Consider the following 24,868-nt stretch of genomic DNA (forward strand, 5'->3'; position numbering starts at 1 on the left):
TGCTAAACATTTCATATCCAGAAATTAGCAACACGCTTATCACTGCTAGCTAAGCTGTTACAACATTTAGCGTAGCACAGAACCCAGTATTTTTTATTACAAGTTAGAAATGCCATGTATGAATGTATGTCATGACCTATGTAGGTAATGATAATTGTATATCTGGGTTGTGTGTTTATACGTTTGATGAAACCATAAGGCAGAAAGAAAAAAATAAATGTGAACTTAATAAAGCCATACACTGTGTAATCAATTGTCAGCACCTGAACTTCAAATGACTTTGGAATAAAAACTCGTTGGCTAAGTCTTAGAATATGCAATTGTAACACGTTTAACACTTCTTGATAACCGTAATAATAACTTTCTCAATCTTTTTGAGCTGAAACTCACTTACGGACTTTAATCAGATATCACTTGAAGCACATTTGCTGATAACTATTCACACGATATACATATATATGATCCATTTTTTTAGCTTAAAATTATACTTAATGATAATTATCCCGCTTTCACTAGTTTCAAGCCCCTCAGAGAGTAGTTTGTTGTTGCTCCCAATAGTTATTTAGTTCACAGCTCAGGTTCAGGTGGTAATCACAAATTTCCGTGTAGCTTTTATAGTTTCCACAATGATTCAATTTAAAATTGGGATATTCGTAATTCGGTCAGCAATAGATTAGGAAATATTTCCGGCTTTTAACTTTAGACTTTTGAGGATTTAATTCGTATCAGATGACCACACTAAACATACAATGCACAGTAAACGGTAAAGCGGAATGACCGATGCTGATCGACATGAGTAAATCATTAATCCAAATGGGGGAATAGAACAACAGTATTTTGTATTTCTTTTGCTTGGAGTAGCTACCATTAGGCATTTAGTGCCAAATCTAATGAAATGAAATAAAAAGAACTCTCAATTAAAATGAGAATAAATGGATGAGGTTTTGCATTCATTACCGTATTCACGATATGGCACCATCATATTCATATAAAATAATTAATACAATTATGATTGGGATTTGCCGGTTGTAGAACGTTTATATCGAAATGTTAAACGCCACTCGTAAAAATCTAAAGATTATGACAAATTTATTTTAGGAACTATATTACTTATTTATCTCGGACTTACATGTACCAAAGGTAATGGACTTTTGGTCTTTAAAGAAAATATAAGGTTTTTTTTTTTTGATTTTCCACAGCAATCAAATGAAAAAAATTACTGAATATGACTGAATATTTCTTTACTACTGCAAACCTTTTCCAAAGTGCCTAGGTCGACAAAATGGCCGAGAAACATTTTTTTTACTTCCATCAAACCACCTAATAGCTGGAAAAAGCTCTAAATAGCAAAGGGAGAAATCAATAAAAGGGATAACAACCAAATAGCTGATAAATAGCCAAGTTAATCGAAAAAATTAGCCAGAAGATGGCGCTGTAGAAATTTGTCAGACAACAAATCTCAACACAGATTTCTGTTTGATGGTTGCTCAAAAACAAACAAAAATACCTATAAATGAAATCTATTTCTGGCAAGCTCGTTATTACATCCCCCCCGCCAAAATCAGACTTCGGGAATGTCCGTTGCATAACCGAGGATGATACCGCTTGCCAAACTATAAGAACATTACACAACCAAAGTACCTCATTGCCGTATATCTTTAGCATGATAGATACCGACTAAGTTTCCTTGGAGATCCTCAAGTTCGTAGCACGAATTCCCAATTTTTCTTCTTATGCGGGCTTTTACGAAAGTAGGGGCTAATTTGGCATTAAAGCCTTGCTCGAAATTGCTTGGTCTAAAATTGCGCCTATAAATCTCCTGGCCAACCCTATAGGCTACATCCCTAGATCGCAAATTGTACGACTTCTCGTTTCTGCTATACTGTTTGTCCATGAGCTGTGAGGCTCTTTTTGCCATAATATTCCTGGAGTCATCTCTATTGAATCGTACTTCACGATCTTCCAGCATCTCCAACTGCCTAAGAAGCGAATACGTTGCCCCATTGGTTATCATATTTTGCCCGAAGGCCAAGTAGTAAGGGCTAGTACCAATGGCTGAATGAGATGAAGACCGCAGGGAACAACATATGCTACTTAGGAGCTCGTCCCAATTCTTTTGATCGGGCTTCACGTAAGATTTGATAGCGGCTAGCACCGATCTGTTTACACGCTCCGATGCGTTTGATTGGGGAGCGTGTACGGCAGTGTAAACATGCTGTATCCCATAACGCTTTAGCAATTGGTTAAAGGCATTTGATCGGAATTGCGAGCCGTTGTCGGAAACTATAGTTTCCGGGACTCCAAACGTATGGAAGATGTCGCATTCCATATAGTTAACCACTACATCAGCCGTAAATCGTTTCACCGGTTTTAGAAACGGGAACTTAGAAAAGTGATCTAAAATGATAAATATTCCTACATGGCCAGATCTTGATCTGGGATATGGTCCAAGAAAATCGACATAGAGTTTTTGGAAAAATCTTTATGTTTCTGAAGTCCGGCCCATAGGTGGTCGGAGAACCGTATTCGGATGTTTTGTGGACTTGCATACATCGCACCCATTTATGTAATTTTTAACGTCGACTACTAAATTGGGCCAATAGAAAAACTTTCGAATTCTTGCCAGCGTTTTATTGATACCACCATGTGAAGATAGAGGGTGGTCATGGGCTTTCCTTAAAATGTCAGGAACTAAATCGCGAGGTATCCACAACTTCCAAACCTGGTCGTCGTGAATCTGATCCCCGTTAGCGTGCTCAGTCCGTCGATATATGAATCCGTCCACTATTCTCAGATCGGGCATACTGTCAAGGTTCTTCTCAATTTTGGCCAATAAGTCAAGGTATTCAGTTGATTTAAAATGAACAGACTCCAAGTCTACGAAAAAGCCACAGTCATTCTCCACATCCGAGATGCAACAAAGAGCAGACAGATCATCGGTATTGGCCCTTGAAAGGGTATCAGGGACTATGTTCAGACTTCCACGCCTATGCTGAATGTTAAATTTGTACCCCTGCAGTTTTAATGCCCATCGAGCCAGCCTTGAACTCAGATCCGTCTGGGACATGAGCCACTTTAATGATGCATGGTCAGTAATTATTGTGAACTCATGTCCTTCGACGTAGGGTCTGAACTTTTTAACGCTTAGCATTGCTGCTAAGCATTCCTGTTCGGTAACTGAATAATTGCGTTGGGCTTTGTTGAGTTTCCTCGACATAAAGGCGATAGGAATCTCTTCACCCTCCGCATTCTTCTGAACCAATACGCTTCCTAATCCTGTCCTGCTAGCATCATAGTGTATATAAAACGGCTGTGAAAAGTTAGGGCTGTGCAGGACAGGGGCTGAGCTCAGATGTGACTTTAAAACCTCGAAAGCCTTTTGGGCTTATTCGGTCCATACAAACTTTTTCTTTCCTTGTAACAAGTCAGTGATGGGTGTGGTAATCGTCGCATAGTCCCTAATAAACTTCCGGTACCATCCGGTCATTCCCAGAAATCTTCGGGCTTGTTTAACCGATCGGGGCGGAGGAAACTCGGTAATGGCCGATACCTTTTCCGGGTCAGTACGGATTACCCCGTTCCCCACAATATGGCCTAAGTATCGCACCTCCGGGACACAGAAATGGCTCTTCTCGACATTTATCGTAAGTCCAGATTCTCGAATTTTCTTAGCCACCCGCCTGAGAACTTCAAGATGCCTCTCGAAAGATCCCGAAATGACCAAAAGATCGTCAAGATAGACGAACACTTCCGTCCTGAGGTCCGCCGGTATCACTTTGTCCATCAGCCGGGACATGGTCTGAGGGGCATTGCATAGCCAGAATGGCATGACCTTGAAGTGATACAGGCGCCTCCCCGGGACTGTAAATGCCGTCTTCTCTCGAGACTTCTGGTCCAATGGGATCTGTCAAAAGGCATCTTTCAGATCCAGACTCGTGATAAATTCGGCCTTTGGAAGTCTACTAAGAATTCCATCGATTTGTGGGAGGGGGTACGCGTCGCCAACGGTAACAGAATTTAACTTCCTACTGTCTGAACATAGCCTGTTTTTGCCGGGCTTTCTGTGAAGTACGACGGGAGAAGACCAAGCACTGTTGGACTCTTCGATTACATCCAGTGCAATCATCCTGTCTACTTCTTCATAAATTAGTGACACCGGAAAATGACGCTGTTTGATTGGTCTGGCATCACCTGTGTCGATACTATGACAGAGGATGTCGGTTCTTCCAAGACCTTCCTTCGAAAACGAGGGAAACAAACTTATAATATGGTTTAACCGTTGTTTCTGGATTTCCGTTAAAGAAATTTGACTAGAAACTTCAGAAACTCTATGTGACGAAATAGAACTATTTCGTCGAAACTCGGCCGGCAGTAAATTAAATTTTTCCCAAAAATCAATACCTAGGTAAAGATCGCGGTCCAAACTAGGTATAATAAAGATGTCTATTGGCTGTTCACCCTCTTTAAAAGTAATACTCGTCTCCACAAAACCGACTACTTCTTGTCTTCTACCATCCGCGGTACGAACCGTGGATTGTAACCTTTTAAAGGGGAAGTTAGAAGAGAGGAATTTCTGGGCCGCACTAGCACCAATGCAACTAATCGACGCTCCCGTATCTAGGAGACCTAGCATTTTTCCCCCAAATAAGACCACTTCCGCATAAGGTCTGACATCGGAACGATCATCAAAAACGGAACATACAAGCTTCCTTTTAAAATCCTTGACTTTATTCCAGAATGATTTCATTCGTATAGAAGATCGTGTTTTGTTGCTTTGCCTTTCGTTGAAGATCCTCTCCCTGGCTATTTTATACTCTCTCAATCGGATATGAAGTGGTTTAAAACGAGAATGTCCTTGTTGAATGTCCTTATTATGTGTTTCTAATTTAGCTTGTGAAAACTCAGTTGACAAAATTGGTGTTTTGGTTGGTTTGTTTTGGCCGGTTGCATAGGAGAAAGGATTCTTAAGGATTGTTACTCCGAATCCAATGTCCTGTGGGGAAGTATCGCGCTCCTTGGGGCGCCCCCCTTCAAGTTTTTTGACTTACACTTGTGGCAGTTGGGTTTATAGGTGTCAGGTGCACCGCAACCATAACAAAATATGGTTCGTTCAGAGAGGCATTCCTGATACCTGTGTCCATTTTTGTTACAGTTCCAGCACACCAAACTAATTGCTGATAATTCTTCAGGCAAAAAATTCTGATGGTCCCCAACATCTACTTCTTCCACATCCAATTCCGCAATTTTCCTGCCAGTGGACATTGGTTTGTAAACTGTAAAACCATGCCTACGTTTCATGTCCTCCATGAAAAACTCCCTACGTCTGCAGGTGTCCCTTAGGGATTGCAAGGACTTTATTTCGATGTTCAAAATTTCGTGTTGTATTTCTGGGAGAAGATTCCTCCTCAGAATCTCAACGAGAGTGCTATCCGGAAGCGGCGTATGAAGCCGATCAGTCAGTGCTACAATTGAGTCATAAAAAGAATCAAATGTTTCATTTGGCCTTTGTTTCCTTTCCCTAATTAATTCTCGGATATCTAAATCCGTTCTCGAATCCTGAAATTGCTCCCTTAGTGCTTTACAGAGCTCATTCCAACGAATGGTCGGTACAGAGCGATGGTATCGCCAAAACCAGTCGTTGGCTTTACCATCGAAAAGGGAGCTGGCGTTGCCACACAACAGGTCAATATTGCCCTGTAAAGTCTGCCCAGTCAACGCTTCCACTCTGTAAATAAAATTATCAACCGATAACCCGTTCAACCCACCATTAAATTTAAGCTTCCAATTAGACATAATTTGAAGCACTTTATCGGGCCGCGATGAGAGATCAGAGGAAGCATGGCTTGCAAATCCTGACATATTCAATCCCGAATTTACATTGTTCGACTGCCCCCTATTAACATTGTTCGATTCACTATGACGAGCAATTCCAAACAATTCTCTAAACGTCTGTTCCTCTACGGCCGGAAGTGTAGGCATATGCTGGGGGGGAGTTGTGAACTGTTGAGGGCGATTTGGAGGCGCAGTAGATAAACTAGCTGAAATACTTGTCTCCACCATTTGTGTCATCTGGGCTCTAAAGGATGACAACTCAGCAGTAACGATATTCGCCACCAGCTCTTTTATTATATCCGTGGACAAAACATCACTATTTTCTGCAGGCTTAAGTGCATTGGCGGGGACTTGAGAGGTAGTAGGCTTATCGGATAAGGTAGCAGTAGCTGCAGCTTTAATCTGCGACCTTGTCCTTGGCTGTAAGGCGGCTGGAGTCTGAGGCTCGGTAATAATTCTGGCATTACAGACAGGGCAGAAAGGCCTGGTTTTGATACTAATATCTAGACAAGTTTTATGAAAAATGTGGGAACAAGCTGTTCTCTGTAACGAGGAACTTATAGTGATAGGCTCATCGCACCCGTTGCAAATTGGATGCTGCTCACTCCCCGAAGTGAAAGGGATATCTTCACCACCTGTGGCCATCATGTAACAATGATCATATAGAGTTATCAACAATTAATTGGTATTCGCAAATGTCCAAAAATATAAATATATTGATTAAAGTTTCCTTCCGATAAATCACATAAGAATCAGGTTGATTCTCTTTATTGATATTCTTAATTTCAAAAACTTTTCCAAAATCACTTCTACACACAAGACATGAATCAGCAATGAGCTACCTTAACCCTGAAATTATGCTATTAGTCCTGTATATTTAGACTGATGGATGTAATAAGCAACGATAAGCAACGGCTGATAAACCAGGAATAGTTTTAGAAGTAATTCCAGAGAAAAATGTAATTTCCCCTAACACATGAATATGATACAAACCCCCATAAAGTGATGTATAAAAATCAAGAAAAAAATAACCCAGGAGAAATTTTCACAAAAAATATAATGTTAGTATATTTAGAGTGCTATAATTCTTAATAAAGAACAACGATCGGAGAATGCGCAAAAACTTTGTATTAAAATTGTAATCCTTAAACAAAATATCTCACGACACGAAATTTTACTTCCAGGAAAAAATCAAATTTCTTGAAGATAATATTTTATGTGTTTTTAAACAATATACATATGTTCTATGAGTCTGATTCCAAAGTATTCAGGCGAGGCAATTTACTTCGAAAAAATAAGTCATAACAGAAACATAGAAATACAGAAGAAATCAAGAAATAGGCACAAGTTGGAGTGGAATCAATTCCTGTTCCAATTTTCCAATCTCTTGATGAAAGACATTAATAAATTTGTTCAAATCTGCGGTCAGAACCAGCTAAATTCGCCAGAAACTGCATTCCTACCAGACTAAAACCAAAATAATAACATCTCCGATAGATAATAAGGGAGGAATTCTCCAAAAATCGGTGTAAAAGAAATGATGTATAATCGATTCTTCAAATATCCATAATTTTGAAAAAATCCCACAGCAAAAGATATAGATTGTTTAAACAGGGAAATAGAAAAGGAAAGTGTCAATAAAATTTTATTAGGAGCCGAATCATAATATGCTATCAAACTCAAAGAGATTCGAGCATTTAAAATGTTGTTGTTGTTGGGTATGTTTATTATTCGGGCTCCACGTCTGGGCGCCAAAAATAATATATTATGTAGCATACAACTAATTTATAGGAAGGGGATGGAATTAAAAGCATTTTCAAGAAGCAGGAGCACGTTGGTTTCCGGCCTTATTACTCGTCATAACGGGGTGGGTTTAGAGCAGCGTCGCCCATAATATTTCCATCAATACTACAGCATATGTGTATGCATTGGTGAAGAAAACAACAACCACATGATATTCATCGTTTGTTTATTTACACGTACACTGTACGTGAGAGAGAGAAGCAAATGCAAAAACAACTCAGTGGGCGCCCTCACTATACTTCTTTGCAAAGACAGCGCGTCTCTGGTTTAGAGCTTCATGCCTCTCCTTCAGCTACACGATATTATTTTAAAGTATGTGCTCTTCATTTACCGATAGATTTAAAGAAAAGATTGATAGATTAAAAGAATATTTCCGCTATGACCAACCAGGACAACTAGATGGTACGTGTCCAATACGCCCTCCCAACCTAATCACAACCTGTCATATCCATTTAATAATAGGTTTTAGCTGTGATTCCCTACTCATAAATACCTCCCTTGCCCTACTACACTAAGGAACCAGACTCAGAAACTGTTTACATGCCGATAGACATCATAATTTTATTGAGTAACAATCCAAACTTATCCATAGAAACTAGGGTAAAATTACTGACTAAATTCATTTGACGTAATAGCAGTGTAAGCTAAACAGTAGCATTTGGAGCAACATAAGGCTCGCCAATGTAATAAATATTAGCTGTGTCTTTTTACGTGATAATTAGTAATAATTATTACTAATGTTGCAGATTTTGACAGTTGTATAAAGGAAAAGTTGCTGAAAAAAATGTTTCAGCAACATTTAGTAAGTAAAAAGACACCCCTATTAATTCCGATAATTTCATTAGTGGCCTTGCAGTGCCAGATCGAAAAAATAATCCAATAATTAATTAAATGTTACTATGAGACAATATAACTTAAATATAAAATTCGAGACTCACATTAATGTATCTCAGGTATTCAGACTTAATATCTACGAAAACAAAACAAGATCAAATGTCTAATCTAGCATTGTTGACTGAGATCATAAATAAAGGAAAAAAAACAGGTTTCTTTCGTCTCAGATAAAACACATCAAGAGATTTTAATTTACTCACAGTTTTGTGTTGGTACCGTAGCTCCCTCGTCGAAAGGCCTTTCACTGAGAACAGCTGGTCGTTGTTTCTTTGCTTTTGTCGAAGAGTGATTCTCTCAGTTGTCAACAATGTTGCTAAACATTTCATATCCAGAAATTAGCAACACGCTTATCACTGCTAGCTAAGCTGTTACAACATTTAGCGTAGCACAGAACCCAGTATTTTTTATTACAAGTTAGAAATGCCATGTATGTATGTATGTCATGACCTATGTAGGTAATGATAATTGTATATCTGGGTTGTGTGTTTATACGTTTGATGAAACCATAAGGCAGAAAGAAAAAATAAATGTGAACTTAATAAAGCCATACACTGTGTAATCAATTGTCAGCACCTGAACTTCAAATGACTTTGGAATAAAAACTCGTTGGCTAAGTCTTAGAATATGCAATTGTAACACGTTTAACACTTCTTGATAACCGTAATAATAACTTTCTCAATCTTTTTGAGCTGAAACTCACTTACGGACTTTAATCAGATATCACTTGAAGCACATTTGCTGATAACTATTCACACGATATACATATATATGATCCATTTTTTTTAGCTTAAAATTATACTTAATGATAATTATCCCGCTTTCACTAGTTTCAAGCCCCTCAGAGCGTAGTTTGTTGTTGCTCCCAATAGTTATTTAGTTCACAGCTCAGGTTCAGGTGGTAATCACAAATTTCCGTGTAGCTTTTATAGTTTCCACAATGATTCAATTTAAAATTGGGATATTCGTAATTCGGTCAGCAATAGATTAGGAAATATTTCGGCTTTTAACTTTAGACTTTTGAGGATTTAATTCGTATCAGATGACCACACTAAACATACAATGCACAGTAAACGGTAAAGCGGAATGACCGATGCTGATCGACATGAGTAAATCATTAATCCAAATGGGGGAATAGAACAACAGTATTTTGTATTTCTTTTGCTTGGAGTAGCTACCATTAGGCATTTGGTGCCAAATCTAATGAAATGAAATAAAAAGAACTCTCAATTAAAATGAGAATAAATGGATGAGGTTTTGCATTCATTACCGTATTCACGATATGGCACCATCATATTCATATAAAATAATTAAGACAATTATGATTGGGATTTGCCGGTTGTAGAACGTTTATATCGAAATGTTAAACGCCACTCGTAAAAATCTAAAGATTATGACAAATTTATTTTAGGAACTATATTACTTATTTTATCTCGGACTTACATGTACCAAAGGTAATGGACTTTTGGTCTTTAAAGAAAATATAAGGTTTTTTTTTTTTTTTTGATTTTCCACAGCAATCAAATGAAAAAAATTACTGAATATGACTGAATATTTCTTTACTACTGCAAACCTTTTCCAAAGTGCCTAGGTCGACAAAATGGCCGAGAAACATTTTTTTTACTTCCATCAAACCACCTAATAGCTGGCAAAAGCTCTAAAAAATTAGCCAGAAGATGGCGCTGTAGAAATTTGTCAGACAACAAATCTCAACACAGATTTCTGTTTGATGGTTGCTCAAAAACAAACAAAAATACCTATAAATGAAATCTATTTCTGGCAAGCTCGTTATTACAACTATAAGTATGATTGTAGAGCTCGTGACTATATGCAGGATTGTAGAACCTAGTAATAAGAGTCCAAATTCGAAAATTGGTGCGTAAATTTTCTTCAAAAAAAATATTTTTTTACTTTAAAATCTGCAACTGTTATGGGTGAATATTGCGAAAAGACTTGTTTCTGTGTCCCGACGCATTTAGGGTTAAAAATGTTGAAAAAAATTAAATTCTTAGAAAACGGAATAAGTACAACAAAATGTCCTTAAACAAGGCTCGAAAATCAAAATAAAATATTCTACATATTTATATGAAAAAATGGTCGCAAGGTACAAATATCGTGGCGCGTCCCCCAGTCGTTTTGTGCTCAAAACAACACTGCTATTTATTAATATTTCAGAATATATTATATAAATGAAGTACGCAGAGTTATTCTAGAAGAATATTTTATCTTCATAAATGTAATTTAATTTTTTTAATTATGATTTTGAGACATTTTAGTTGTGTCCCTATTTTTTGTCATTCCCGTGCGCCAATGTGTTTATTAACAAAAAAAATGCTTTAAACCGTTGCTGTAAACAGTTGTTTGAGAACTGTTGAAGTGTTTAGTGTTTTTTGTGCATGTTCCCCAAAATTTGTCATTCCCGTGGGAGTATTTTTTCCGTTATTTATATTATAATTTACAAATTTATGGTAATGGTGTATTGATTTTTTAAGCGTTCATTGAATTATATTATATTTTGTAAAAAGAAGAATTTTTAAGATTTCCACATTTAAATCCAAGAATAGTCACGTTTCCATCATTACCGTGGACTCATTATCTTGTATATAATTAAGGTAAATTTGAGATTATTCAAGCTATGATAATTATTAAATAAATTTGTAATAGGATTTTTAAACAAACCATCAAATACAACATGGAATCATAAAGAAAAAGTAGAAATGCAGAGGAAAAATAAATAGTCAATAAGGAAAGGATCATGTCGACCGGGCCGAACTATATGATAGATACCCACTGTGAATATGTTAAATTGTATTTGGGAGCTATATACCGATTTCAAAGTCAAGGCTAAAGATAATTAAAACAATGAACAGACAAATTAATCTTACAAAATTTAATATTTGAATATCATTTCCGTGGGTCTATGTCATTCCCGTGGGTTGGAAAAATCCTTAAATATACATGGCCCGTTGCTAATTTATGCATAAAATTGTCTTATAAAATAGTATCAGCCGAAAAATATTTTTTAAACCCATTTTCGTACTTTGCCGTTTTCGACCCCCAAAACAAATCTATTCGCAATATTCACCCTTATACAGATACCCTTGAACCCCGCGTAATTACTTTTTTTAACGGATCTAATGAACCTTTCCGTGTTCGAATCCATAAACTAAAGTGACGGATATAGATAACTTGAAAGTAGGAAAATCTGCAAAAATATATTTTGTCCATTGAACGGTAATTTTCTTTTATTATTTTTTACATAAATGGAATCCTTTATACGCGATAATGATTATGATTTGGTGTCATAAATTACAGAGATGCGGGAGTAATATTAGTATGTAACCCAAAATGGAATCTGGTGGCACATCCGCAGTTCTTGATTTTTAGTAGGTGGCCACTGAAATCGGATTCGTCTTACAAGCATATGCACATCGCGCAATTTTTACCCCCTTGAACGTTTTTTGAATAGTAAGATGCAACTGACGGAACATTTTGGTCACTGAATTAAACATGGAAGAATCCATACATATTGATAGAGATGCACTCGCAGTATCCGGAAAGCGCAAGCGCCTTAACTGAATTTAAAAAATTCACGAATTATACGCTTTTTAACTTTTATATTTTCTCTTTGGTTGCAATTTCAATTTTACCCTCTATTTTCTAATTCTATTGCTTATCATAGTAGGTTAGGTTAGGTTAGGTTAGGTTGAAAAGAGGGGTGATACTAGATTACCACATGCCCATGTGGACATACACTTAAGCCATACGTAGGCCTGTTGTGCGCTCTAATTTTGGGTTATGGAAGATTATCTTTTTTGACTTAGTCTAGAATCTCTGTCCTATTTACATAGTCTCTGATCTTTTTGAACTCGATTGTCCTAATTTGGTCGAGTCCTGGTATAATGGCATTCCCTAGTAACTGGTTTCTCAGATTTGTGAAGGCTTGACAATGACAGAAGTAAAGTTCCAACGTTTCGTCGTCCTCTCCGCATGCTCTGCATTCACTGTTTTCTGCACATCCGATTTTGTGCAGGTGCGCTTTTAGACCTAGGTGACCTGTAAGGATTCCTGTCAGTCTACTAATATCTTTTTTACTTAGTAAAAGTAATTCTTTTGTTTTGTCCTCGTCTGGGTTTCCCCATAGGATTTTTGTGTTTTTTCCCTTCTCTTCACTACTCCAGAGGGATATGTGTTCATCTTTTGCCCATGTCTTTAGTTCTAGTCGCGTAGCTTTAAACGGTTTTGCGTTTTCTAGACTTACCGTGGGTTGCTCCTTGGCTTGTTTTGCCAAGGAGTTTGCTATTTCATTACCCCTAATCCCGGTATGCCCTGGTACCCCTATAATGTTTACCTTACCGTGTTGAGAGTAATTATTTATAGATTTAATACATTCCAAGACAGTTCTAGATTTCACTGTCTTGGTTGATATAGCTCTAATGGCTGCTTTGCTATCCGTAAGGATATTTACAGTGGTAGGCCTTGTGTGAGTATCAAACCAAAGCAGACACTCTGTTATCGCCCGGAGTTCCGCCTGCAGGATCGTGTTATGATCCGGCAGACGGAGGGAGATTTCCGTTTCCGGTTTCATTATATAAAGACGCAGTCCGGTTCTCCCCCCTAGCACAGCACCATCCGTAAACCCACAGCTTCCAGCGGGAATCTGTGCTAGAGCTCCCCCGATCCACATGTCTCTGTCAGGTATTGACACTTCACACAAGGCGACTTCACTAGTTTCAGGTATACGGTCCGATACTACCTGATTTATAGATTCACCCGTTGTGACCTTTAATATGTTTTGGTGGTATGTTTGGTGGCTCTTTTCGATCCACTCGCTCATCGACTTTAGCCTTGGAGCTGCGATGGCTGCCTCATACCTTACCTGAATATCTATTGGGTGTACAAACAAAATTGTTTCTAAATCCCTAGTCGGTGTGGTCCTCATTGCTCCGCTAATGCTTAGGCAACATGTTCTTTGGACCTTTTGCAATATTTCCACATTGCATTTTTTGTCCATGGCTGTCCACCATACCACAGACGCGTACGTTAGAATTGGTCTAATTACGCTTCTGTATAACCAGTGTATCATCCTAGGATTGAACCCCCATTCTGCAGGTTGACCAACATGTTTGGGCCTTGTTGGCCCTTTCCTGTATATGGTCTTTCCATTTAAGTTTCCTATCCAGAATTACTCCTAGATATTTAACTGTACAACTGTACAAGAGATATTTATTGTCTTATTTAGAAAAACTGGTTCCTCGTAGTGTCCCATTTTCGTTTTCCTAGTGAATAGACATAATTCTGTTTTTTTCGGGTTGACATTCAGACCTCTCGGCCTGGCCCAGTTAAAAGCAATTTTTAGAGCCGTTTCTGCTCTTCGACAGAGTTTATTCGGATTCTTTCCCCTCAGAAGTATTATAACGTCGTCTGCGGTTAGGGTCCTCAAGAGACTGTTTATGGTGGTAACCCACAACAGAGGTGAAAGTATCCCTCCCTGTGGCGTTCCTTGTTCAACTTTGTCTCTTATTTTCACGTCGTATAGCCCGCAGCTTATCCATCTGTTCCTTAGCATGTGGTTTATCCAGTTCCTTAAGGCCCTGTCTACCTGAAACTCGTCTAAGGAGTGGAAAAGTGTCTCGGTGCTTACGTTATTGAAAGCGCCTTCGATGTCGATGCATACAGTAAGCGTGTACATTTTCATTTCGAAGGTTCTTTCTATGTGGTGTACTACCTCATGCAATGCGGTTTCCACTGATCTGCCTTTAACGTATGCATGTTGTTTGAATTTAAGCATATCGTTGGGGATCTTACTCTTTATCATGGTGTCGACTGTCCGTTCCATTGTTTTGAGTAAGAATGAAGATAAACTTATCGGTCGATAAGATTTTGGTGTAGCATAACTTGCCTTGCCAGGTTTGGGTATAAAGACTACCCTTGCCTCCTGCCAGGCTATAGGAATGTATGCAAGTTTTAAGCATGCATTGAAGATCCCGACCAGTTTGGATGCAATAATGTCCACTTCCCTCTGTAGTAAAGCCGGGAAGATCTGGTCTGGTCCAGCTGCTTTATATGGTGAAAAGCTTAAGATGGGTTGTTGGACCATTAAGCTGTAGATCTTTGGTGCTTATCATAGTAAGCAAATATACTTTCATGATGATTCCTTGAAAAGGTTTTAGAACAGTGCCACATTGTGGTAAGGGGTATTATGTCTTTGTGAATTTGTATGTAACATACAAAAGGAAAGGAGAACGACTCATAGTACCTTCTAGGGATATATATAGAATCACTTTCTAAGTCGTAGGAAGAACGCTATTGCTTTTGGTGAAAATCGGTTCAGATTTGGATATAGCTCTTATGTATATTTTCGCCCGATTTGACGTATTTGGTGCAATAAACAACCAAAATCTGCCCAATTTTAATGAAATTTAGGAAATGTTAACGAATTCAAACTGGAAATTAGTTTGCGAAATTGTATTAAAATCGGTTCATATTTGGATATTATGATATAGCTATCATATCATCACCATAAATGCCCGAAGACGTAACCCACAAAACCAAAACTTTACAGGAGAAGCAAAAAACGTTATAAAATTAAAAACTGTATTATCTAATACTAATCTTATGAAGGCGAGTATATGGGATATTATCCAGCAAAAATCCTCATTACAAACCACCTTTCCCACCCATTATTTTAACAAGGGCATGTCACGCGAAATATCTGGTTATTTTGTAACCACTGAAATAAGTAGTCAGAATCTACTCAGTATCTACTTATTTCAGTGGTCACAATCTGCTTTGTTCAGTGGTTACAAAATAACCAGACATTTCGCGCGACATGCCCTTGTTAAAATAATGGGTGGGAAAGGAGGTTTGTAATGAGGATTTTTGCTGGGTATCTATCATATACGAAGGGGAATTAGTAGTGAAACCAAAACCGCTGAAGTGCTTAGTTTTGAGATTCTCCATTACAACACAATCTGCAATATTATCCCATTTTCCGAAATGCCATTTCTTGAATAGCATCGTTGTTTTTGAACGTAGAAGCTTGACAATTTAGGTTTATGTATCAGATTACGTCAAAAAACGAATTTCGATTTTCATGTCGGCTACGTCTTCGGGCATTTATGGTGACGATATACATATATATTCGCCGGTTTGAGATATTTGGTGCACCAAATACAAATTCTGTTAAACTTCATTTATATTTCACTATGCAACACTGAAAGTGCAAACAACTTCTAGTATGCATTTTTGAAAGTTCATATTGAGACCAGAAAAACCCTAGTAGGGTTTTGTCCTGTCAGATCCAGTTCGGATTTTATGGCCTTATCTAAACCGGGCTAATACTACAATTTTTTTGCATTTATCGGGTCTTTATCTCAAAAACGAATAGGAATTTGACCTTGCTGTCTTTGCAAATATTGTAGCCCTAAAATGGTAGAAATTATCTTTTAAACAGGCCACATAAGAAAAACTCCATCTAAGGCATCAAAATCGTTAAAACATGGAAATTTTTACGTAGTTTCTGAAATTCTGATCAGTATCAGCTAAACTATTTGGAGTTGAACCAAGTAACCTTCTGCAAAAATCCTCCAAATAAAGTTCACAGCAATTCTTCAGATCATTATGAAACTCTAAAATACTTACTTCATGTTGTTTTGGTGGTATTTTACATCATATATTTTACAAAACGTATTTCAAATTGAAAAAATTTAAATAAATATTCTCTTAACATATCAAACTTTTAACATCCAGCCTTACATCCGCAAACGAAAAATACATCCGCAAACCATTCGTAGGTTATGAGTAAAATTATAAAAAATTGGAGAGGTAAATGTGCAATTTTCAAAATGAAACGAAAAAACAAATTCATAATTCGTTTTCTAACTTCATTAAAAATAAATTCTTTATAAATGACTTTTTCTGTTATTTATACCCTACACCACTATGTGGAATGGGTATTATAAGTTTGTTTTGGTAAAAATTCATGTAACACCGCGAAATATTCGTCGGAGACCCCCAATGTGGTATACCAATCTTCATATCTCGACGAGATAAAGCGATTTTGAGATGTGTGTCCGTACGTCCGTCTGTCCATTATAAATTGTAATCAAACTCCAGGCAGCAATTATGGACCGATCGTCACGAAATTTTGCATAGAGGTCGGGTTCAGACCAGAATAGATACCGTTTTATGTTGGATGATCGTGAAATATTTAGCGGATGAAATGGACCAAAAATATAATTTTTATCCAATTTTGTAGCGGCTCTGTAGGTCGCAATAATAGTCCGACAGTAGCCACGAAATTTTAAATATGGTAAAAGTATATGACAAAGAAGTAGCTTTCAATTTTAGATGCCGATCAGATAATATTTAGAGGTTTAAATCGACCAGAACTTTTGTGTGAAAATTGTGAAAATTTTTAATATACAGCTTTTTTTGTATGAAAAATATACAAATTTTATTTTTGGTCCATATTTTAATTCCTGTAGGGCATATACCAGCAAAGTAGCCTACATATGGAATAATAACTACTGACCTTTCCCCTGTGTCTGGTAGATAACGGGCTTACTGCTTAATATATAATGGGTTTTGTGTAGATAACCACAATTTCTTCCCATGCTAAAAATCGTCTCTATCATGACAGAGAAATTTTCAGTTCAGTTGTCAAATTGGTTTTTGTATACAAATATTGCAGCATGAGGGATACAAAACAAGTAAAAAAGTGTCAGTCGGCTTTGCCAACAGATATATACCCTTAGCCTATGTGAAGTGAAACGTTCACCTCCGGACAGATCGAATGTATTTAAGGTCTCTTCAGAATTTTGTGGTCTTTTTTGGACATTTGAACTTGCCGACAGAAATGTGGATTAGGAATTAACTGCAATAACACAAAAATGCCGATCTTTTGTAGGTCAGGTACCCTTAGGGAGTACCGATATGGGCCATTTTAGAAGTTAAACAAAATTTTGACAAAATATTAGGAGATCCAAAGTTTGGACCAAATTGGTTGGCCCATTTAAGTGATATCGTCCTAGCATTTTAGTTACATCTTTTAAATAATGGGGAGAAGTACCGGAAGTTGTGGACCGGTATTGCCCCATGAAACTAAGTTTGGATATAATATGACTAAGACCAAATGTTGGACCGAATCGGTTGAACAGTTCGAGAGTTATCGTGCTCTCCGACCGCCACATGTAGTGACACATTTTGGGCTGTTTTCCCAAGAAATATGGACTTGCCCCTCCGCGGTAATGGAGGTAGCGAATGCAAATCGCTTTAAACAAAAATCAAAGTAATTCGAGAGCTGGTGTTAAAGTGAACTTATCCGAAATTTTGTGTGATAGGTACCCGAAGGAGTTGACAAATAAAGTCCATATTTGAACCTGATCTATATCTGGTAGAAATATTAGGATGTGGAAAGTATGGATTACACACACAATTTTCCGAACATTTTTGAACTTTTGTGGTGGAGGTACCTGAAGGAGTTGAACGATATGGCTTATCTTCGGATCTCTACTATGTTTGGACAAAATATTACGAAGGTCAAATTTTCGACCGAATCGGCAGGTCCGTTCGAGAGTTATCTTGCGCTCCAACCACTATACACGGTGTCATAGGGACTTTTTACGCCTTTCAGGCTATTTTCTCAGGAAGTATGGACTTGCCCCTGATGAAACTTGTACCGTCGTATGTGGGGCAGTGAATACAAGCTGTTGCAACAAAAATCAAAACGATTCGAGAGCAGGGCCTAATCTGAACTTATCCGAAATTTTGTGTGGGAGGTACGCGAAGGAGTGGACCGATTAAATCCATATTGGAAACTCATCTAAGTCTAGTAGAAATTACACTATTTGCAAAGTATGAATCAAATCGGTTACTTTCTTCAAGAGTTATCGTGGGCACAACTTTTCCGAACATTTTCGAACTTTTGTGCGGGAGGTACCGGAAGGAGTGGACCAATATAACCCATCTTCGAAATTAAACTAAGTTTGGACAAAATATTACGAAAGCCAAATTTTGGACCAAATCGGTCCATCCGTTCGAGAGTTATCGTGCGCACCAGCCAGACAGACAGACGGATGGACATTGCTAAATCGAATCCAAATTGTCTGAAACACATTTCGTCCAAACATACTTGGGGTCTAAAACCATTATTTCGATGAGGCACATTTTGCCCGTATGAAAGTGTATTTACCCTCATTATCATAAATGCTGAGGGTATAAAGATGCGTCTCATCGAAATATTGGTTTTAGAACTTAAGTATGTTTGGACGAAATTCGTTTCAGACAATTTGGAGTCTAATTAGCCCTGTCCGTTCATCTGTCTCTCTTAATGTCTACCTGGCTGTTGCGCACGATAACTCTCGAATGGATCTACCGATTAGAACCAAATGTTTTGCCCAAGCTTTGTTTAAGTTCGAGTGTAGGCTATGTCGGTCATTACCTCCCCCAAAAAAGTTCAAAATTGCTTTCGAAAAATTGTGTGAACGATAATTGCTCCAACCTTTCCATATATTGTTATTCCTTCCACATATATATCGGATAAGACTATATCGGTCCACACCTTAGGGTACCTCCCACACAAAATTCGGAAAAGCGAATTTTAAGAGTTCTCTCGAATCGTTTTGAATTTTTTTCAGCAGATTGTACTTGCGACGCAAATCCGCAAAATAACTCCCAAGGGGATTTTCTGATTGGTCGAAACTTTACACATCGTATTTTTCATCCAGTTATGTATCAGGTTGGAATATGGACTATATCGGTCCGTCCTTCGAGTACATCCCACACAAAATTTGGGAAAAGTGCAATTTGAGGTCCCGTATCGGATCTATTTGATTATTATTATTATTTATTTATTTATTTTATTTATTTTTTTTTTTTTTTTTTTTTTTGAAGAAGGTTCTTTCCCTATAATAGTCCAGAAGTTCCAAAAACCCCTGCCGGCTCCAACTAAAATTACAAATCTGAAAAAATAATTCTCAAAATTTTCCAAAACTCAGAAGTTAACTTACTAAAATTGATTTGGTATAGCCCCATATTACGATACCTACAGATTCCACGTATTTTGAAGCAAACTCGTGTTACAAAATAAATATATTTTATACAGCTGACTTATACTATCTTCTTTGGTGTGTAATTGAATATGAATAATTTTGGGATTTGTAAATTTGTTTGCATGCAAAATTTATGAATTTCTATTCATTGTTAGTTATTTCTACCGGTATAAATATTTTTGATATCACAATATATGCCCACAATGAACTATTTTCGAAGCACATTTGAGGTACAAGTGCACAATTTTTGGACGATAGATCTTCAATAAACTCGCAATTTTCCCAATTATCAAATACACCAAATTGCATGGTATATATATATATATATATATATATATATATATATATATATATATATTTTCGGTGTATTCCAAAATGGAACTTGATATTCAAAGACAATTTGAAGACGTAGCAGGAGGGGCTAATCAATGTGAATTTTCCAATTTCAACAATTTTTAGAAATGTATAATTTATATATTTTTCCACAAACATCCCAGTAAAGACAAGGGAAGCTTCTATTATATCAATGGATTCATATTAAGTTATTGATATGTGACCTAGTTTTTATCACCGAGTCCGAACTGCGTGTCCTAAGTTGCCACTTGTAATGACGTTTTTCATGGCTGAAATACTCAGGGATTTATCGCCAACATTACTAAGGGGTATTTTGCCACCGTAGACAATTTGATGGGAATCGAACTCGGACATTCAGCGTGGAAGGCGGTTGCACATAGCTAATTCCTACAGGTTGTGGTGTAGGGTATCATACGGTCGGCCCCGTCCGACTATAGCCTTTGCTTACTTGTTTTAATTTAATTACTATTAATTTATGTTGAGTTTTACTAATGTTGTGAGCATTTGTGAGTCTCGAAATTTTTTTTAGAATGCAGGGGAAAGTCTCCGGTTTACGATTAAAAAAGTTCAGCTGCCCCCATCTGCCACCCCCTAAGTTATTCCTCTTATACCACGCCTGTAAAATCTTCAAAATTCCGAAAATCTGGAAGTACGTTTTAGAGTTGTACAATCTAGTTCATTTGAAAGATCTAGTTCAATACTTCAGCTCTTTTAACTGAACTAGTTCAGTAATCTAGTTCATAGTTCACTTTCCAGGGGCTCAATTCTGTTTCTATGAAAATGTGAAATGAAAATATTTATAAAGGAGAAAACTGTCAAATGAAAAAAAATATAAAGTAAATATTTTTCATTTCAAATTTTCATACAACAAGAATACATGTCCAATTCAATCATTCGGATCATAATTGTTCAATCAAACGCATAGCTATTCATTGTACCTTGATCCAAAACGTAAACAAACTCATCACATTACGAAAGCATCACTTAGGCGGCCATCAGACCATCTGCTTTTTCACATGTATGTTGTCACTTTGGGTATCCTAATATACAGAACATCTGATGTCATACATGTGAAAAAGCAGATGGTCTGATGGCGGCCTTAACACTGAGGACGGCGTAACTTTAAGCATATGTAAACGACATGTTGATCGTACGGTCGCCGACTGATTATAATTCAGTGAACTATTGAACTATAATGAACTATATCGACTGATCTAGTTCATACGCTCTATTCAATGAATCGTTCAATTGAACTAGTTCGTTCATGAACTATACAGCTGTAGTACGTTTATATGGGAGCTATACCTAAACTTGGACCTATACTAAACATTAGCTTTGTTCCTTTACATTTTTAATGGTAAGGGTGGTAAAAGAGAAAAGTTCAAAATTGCTCAAAATTGCTCTCTCATGAACATTTTTACCAGAAAAGTAGAGGAACGGAAAAATTGTATATCTGGCAGCAATGTCAAAAAGAAACATAAAAAAATCAATTTTCGTCTTTCATTTCAAAGTTTTTAATTTAGTGTTGTCAGTGTTCGACTTTTTATTCGGTTTTTCGTCCATTTTGTGAAATAATCGTCAAACAAAAGTCGAAAAATCAGTTCTGCCATTTTCTACCTGTAGAAATTTTGCTGGTAGCCTGTGGTAGAAGAGAAAGCCATTTTCGATCTCTCTCCCATCTCACTCTCTTAAAAATTGCTTCCAGTTTTGCCACTTTTCGGGGTTAAGGAACGCTTTGCAGGTTAAAAATGGTAACAAATGGGAAAAATTGTAACCTCAGGTAAGTAAAGGAACACAGCTATTTTTTGCAAAGAGGTAGTTTGCTCACTCAGAACACAAAATGTAAAATTACAGCCATATCGGTTGGAAAATGTGGGTAAAATCGTCAACATTTCGAAAATCGGGAGGTACGTTTATATGGGGATATACCTAAAAGTAGACCGATATTGGCCATTTTTTGCATGGAGGTATTTGGTTCACTCAGAACTCAAAATGCCAAATTACAGTTGGATAATTTCGCTAAAATTGTCAAAATACCGAAAATCTGAGGTACATTTATATGGCGGCTATACCTAAACCTGGATCTATATTGAATATTTTTTGCAAGGAGGTAGTTTATTCACTCAGAACTCAAAATGCAAAATAACATCCAAAAATATTAAAACTCTATTTGTCAAGAAGAGAATAATATTCATTTTGTAAAAAAAACGCTGTGGTTTGAAGCCTATTACCTGCTTACGTTTTGACAATAATGCTAACATTAACAATTCCGGGCTGACCACAAACAACAATAGTCAATAACATTTACTTTAACACGTACATATATGTGTACCAATGTGTTAGTAGGTAATTTGTGATTAACCTTTAGAGCATGCGTCTTACATATTAATTATGTGTTGGAATTTGACAATGTTCGGTCGACTTATGTATAAAAGTGGCAGATTAGTAATGGTTTAGTATCAATTTTATATTGTCAATCAAAACAAACACAACTCCAAACCTAAACAAAATGTTCAAATTCGTAAGTTAATTGCAAACACTGTTAAATGTTTTTAATTACACTAATTTATAAATTCTATACATTTTTCAGATCGCTGTTTGCTTCTTCGCTCTCTTGGCTGTTGCTGCCGCTAAACCCGGTGTAGTTGCTCCTTTGGCTTATACCGCTCCAGTGGCTTACTCTACTCCCTTGGCTTACTCCACTCCTTTGGCTTACTCCGCTCCATTGGCTTACAACGCTGTTGTCGGCAGTGCTTCCTATGTTGCCCCCTATGCCTCCAGCTACAATGCTCACACCATTGCCCACTCTGCTGCCTTCCCTTCCACCTATGCCGTTGCTCCCGCCACCTATGCTGCTCCCGTAGCCACCACCTTCGCCGCTGCTCCAGTTTTGTTGAAAAAGTAAATCAGAGAATATGAATTTGAATAAATTGCTAAACAAAGTGATAGACTGAAAGATAAAACTCGTTGTTTCTTTTAAAGTATGTACTAAACATTCTTAACCATCGTTGTCATGAACAGTTACCTAAATTAATGTCCTGATCACGTTAAAATTTAATGGAAGGACGGACAGTTACACATAGCTTAATCGCATTCTCTTGTCGAGGTATGACAGTTGGTATACCAAATGGGGGGTCTAGGATGACTTCTTCTCTCTGTTACTATAATTTAAGGCAAAAGAAACTTTTAATACCATTATCATCTATGGTCACTAGACTGGTTTTAACTCAAAGGGAAAAATCGATGCCGGTTTTTTTATGCGGCACCCCCAAAGTGTTTAGTTTTGTTAGATTTTAAGATTGCTAAAATTTAAGCACAATCGGAATATGTTACACGTTTTCAAAAAGTTTCAATAGTAATTTGTATGGGATCAAAGGTGAATTTTCACGAAATTTCTCTAAAGGCCACATTTATTGTCCAATCGAAGAGAAAATTTTACCAGTTCATTCCAAGTTTGATGCCATTTGGATAATATCACCAACTGCGGACTAGAAATAAGTTTGCCAACATATATTGAAATCGGTTCAGAATATATATGTTTGGCCGGTTGGGTGCGCCAAACACAATATTTTTTCAATTCTCATTTATATTTTCAGTCGATGTCATGTATTTAAGGCACCAAACCCAAAATGGGACAGATATTTTGATGAAACTTGTAAAAATGTCATGCAATTTGGTCGAGAAACAATTTCGCTAAATTATATTGGAATTGTGGTGGTGTTGGGAATTATACAGACGGTCCGCCCGACTATGATCCATTCCTTGTTGGTTTTATATCGAAATTTAGCGCAATAGTAGAAGAACAGTAATGACAGCAAGGTCAAATTCCTATTCGTTTTTGAGATAAAGACCCGATAAATGCAAAAAAATTGTAGTATTAGCCCGCTTTAGATGAGACCATAAAATCCGAACTGGATCCAACAGGACAAAACCCTAGTAGGGTTTTTGTAGTCTCAATATGTACTTTCAAAAAAATGAATACTAGAAGTTTTTTGCATTTTCAGTGCTGAATAGTGTCGTATGGAGTTACGTCTTTAGGAATTTTTTGAATAGAACCGCTATTTTTAAATCGCTTGAAATTTGGCCAAGGTGTGTATTTAAGCTTTATGTATCAAATTCAATCAAAAAACTAATTTTGATTTTATGGAGTTATGTCTTCATGCATTTATGTTGACGACACATAGATCCATTAAACGTCTTTTAAAGCACCGCGATTGTAGTTTCCACCATTTTTTGAGCTAATTAACTGTGCCAAATCTACTCGTGTTTGCCTTGACAGCTTGAGTACTTCTGCTGCGATAGATGAGGGGGTGTTCTCCGAGTACGTCATTCACACTATATCTTTGAACTACCTGTGTAACTGCCAAAGTATGAATGCTGTCTGATAGGCTCGTTGATCTAGAGGTTCTCGCTTTTTTACTCGGCCAATCACGTACTATTGTTTTGTTTATGCAGAGGTAAAATCTTCGCCTCCTCATGAAGATGGTCCACTGGTACCGTCAAGAGGCAACCTTTTGCAGTACCCAGGCATTCTTGGAGGTTTGAATATTCTTTCACTGTGTACTGCTAACATTTGCATATCACACTGTCGGCGCACAGACCGGCCTATTGCTTTATAAGAGGTCAACAAGGTTCCTTTGTCAGCACTCCAAGTATTGGCAGCCTTATTCCTACGACTTAATCATGCTGTCGTACATTGCAACCAGCATCTTGGGGTAGTTAGTGATCGGAATCAGGGCATCATCGACCAGTATGTTCAGTGGACACTTTTAGATTTCTCAGATAGAAGAAATTAAAAGAGACAGCTTTGTAAATATTTAACTTATCACTAGACAGCGGAATCTTATGCAAATGCATATATGGATAGGATGGTCGTAGAGAAAACTGAGCAGACAGAAAATCGTATTATTACAAAATAAAGCGAGTTAGTCCTA

At 37.2% G+C, this 24,868-nt stretch overlaps 1 protein-coding gene and 1 long non-coding RNA gene across 2 annotated transcripts; one reads left to right on the plus strand and one right to left on the minus strand.

The window, feature by feature from the left end:
- Positions 1–543: 543 nt before the first annotated feature.
- On the minus strand, positions 544–1,383 carry LOC141404315 (uncharacterized). The gene is made up of 3 exons (XR_012412986.1): positions 1,130–1,383; positions 958–1,071; positions 544–887 (listed from the first exon to the last, which is right to left on the minus strand). It is a non-coding gene; the product is annotated as an uncharacterized lncRNA (long non-coding RNA).
- A 15,759-nt stretch (positions 1,384–17,142) lies between these two features.
- On the plus strand, positions 17,143–22,839 carry LOC141402991 (uncharacterized). The gene is made up of 2 exons (XM_073985122.1): positions 17,143–17,154; positions 22,525–22,839. Exons 1-2 carry the CDS (start codon positions 17,143–17,145, stop codon positions 22,837–22,839), a joined length of 327 nt encoding a protein of 108 aa, XP_073841223.1.
- The last annotated feature ends 2,029 nt before the right edge of the window (positions 22,840–24,868 follow it).

This window comes from Musca autumnalis, unplaced genomic scaffold, assembly GCF_047663935.1.
Source record: "Musca autumnalis isolate F117 unplaced genomic scaffold, ASM4766393v1 scaffold_4, whole genome shotgun sequence".
Taxonomy (NCBI): domain Eukaryota; kingdom Metazoa; phylum Arthropoda; class Insecta; order Diptera; family Muscidae; genus Musca; species Musca autumnalis.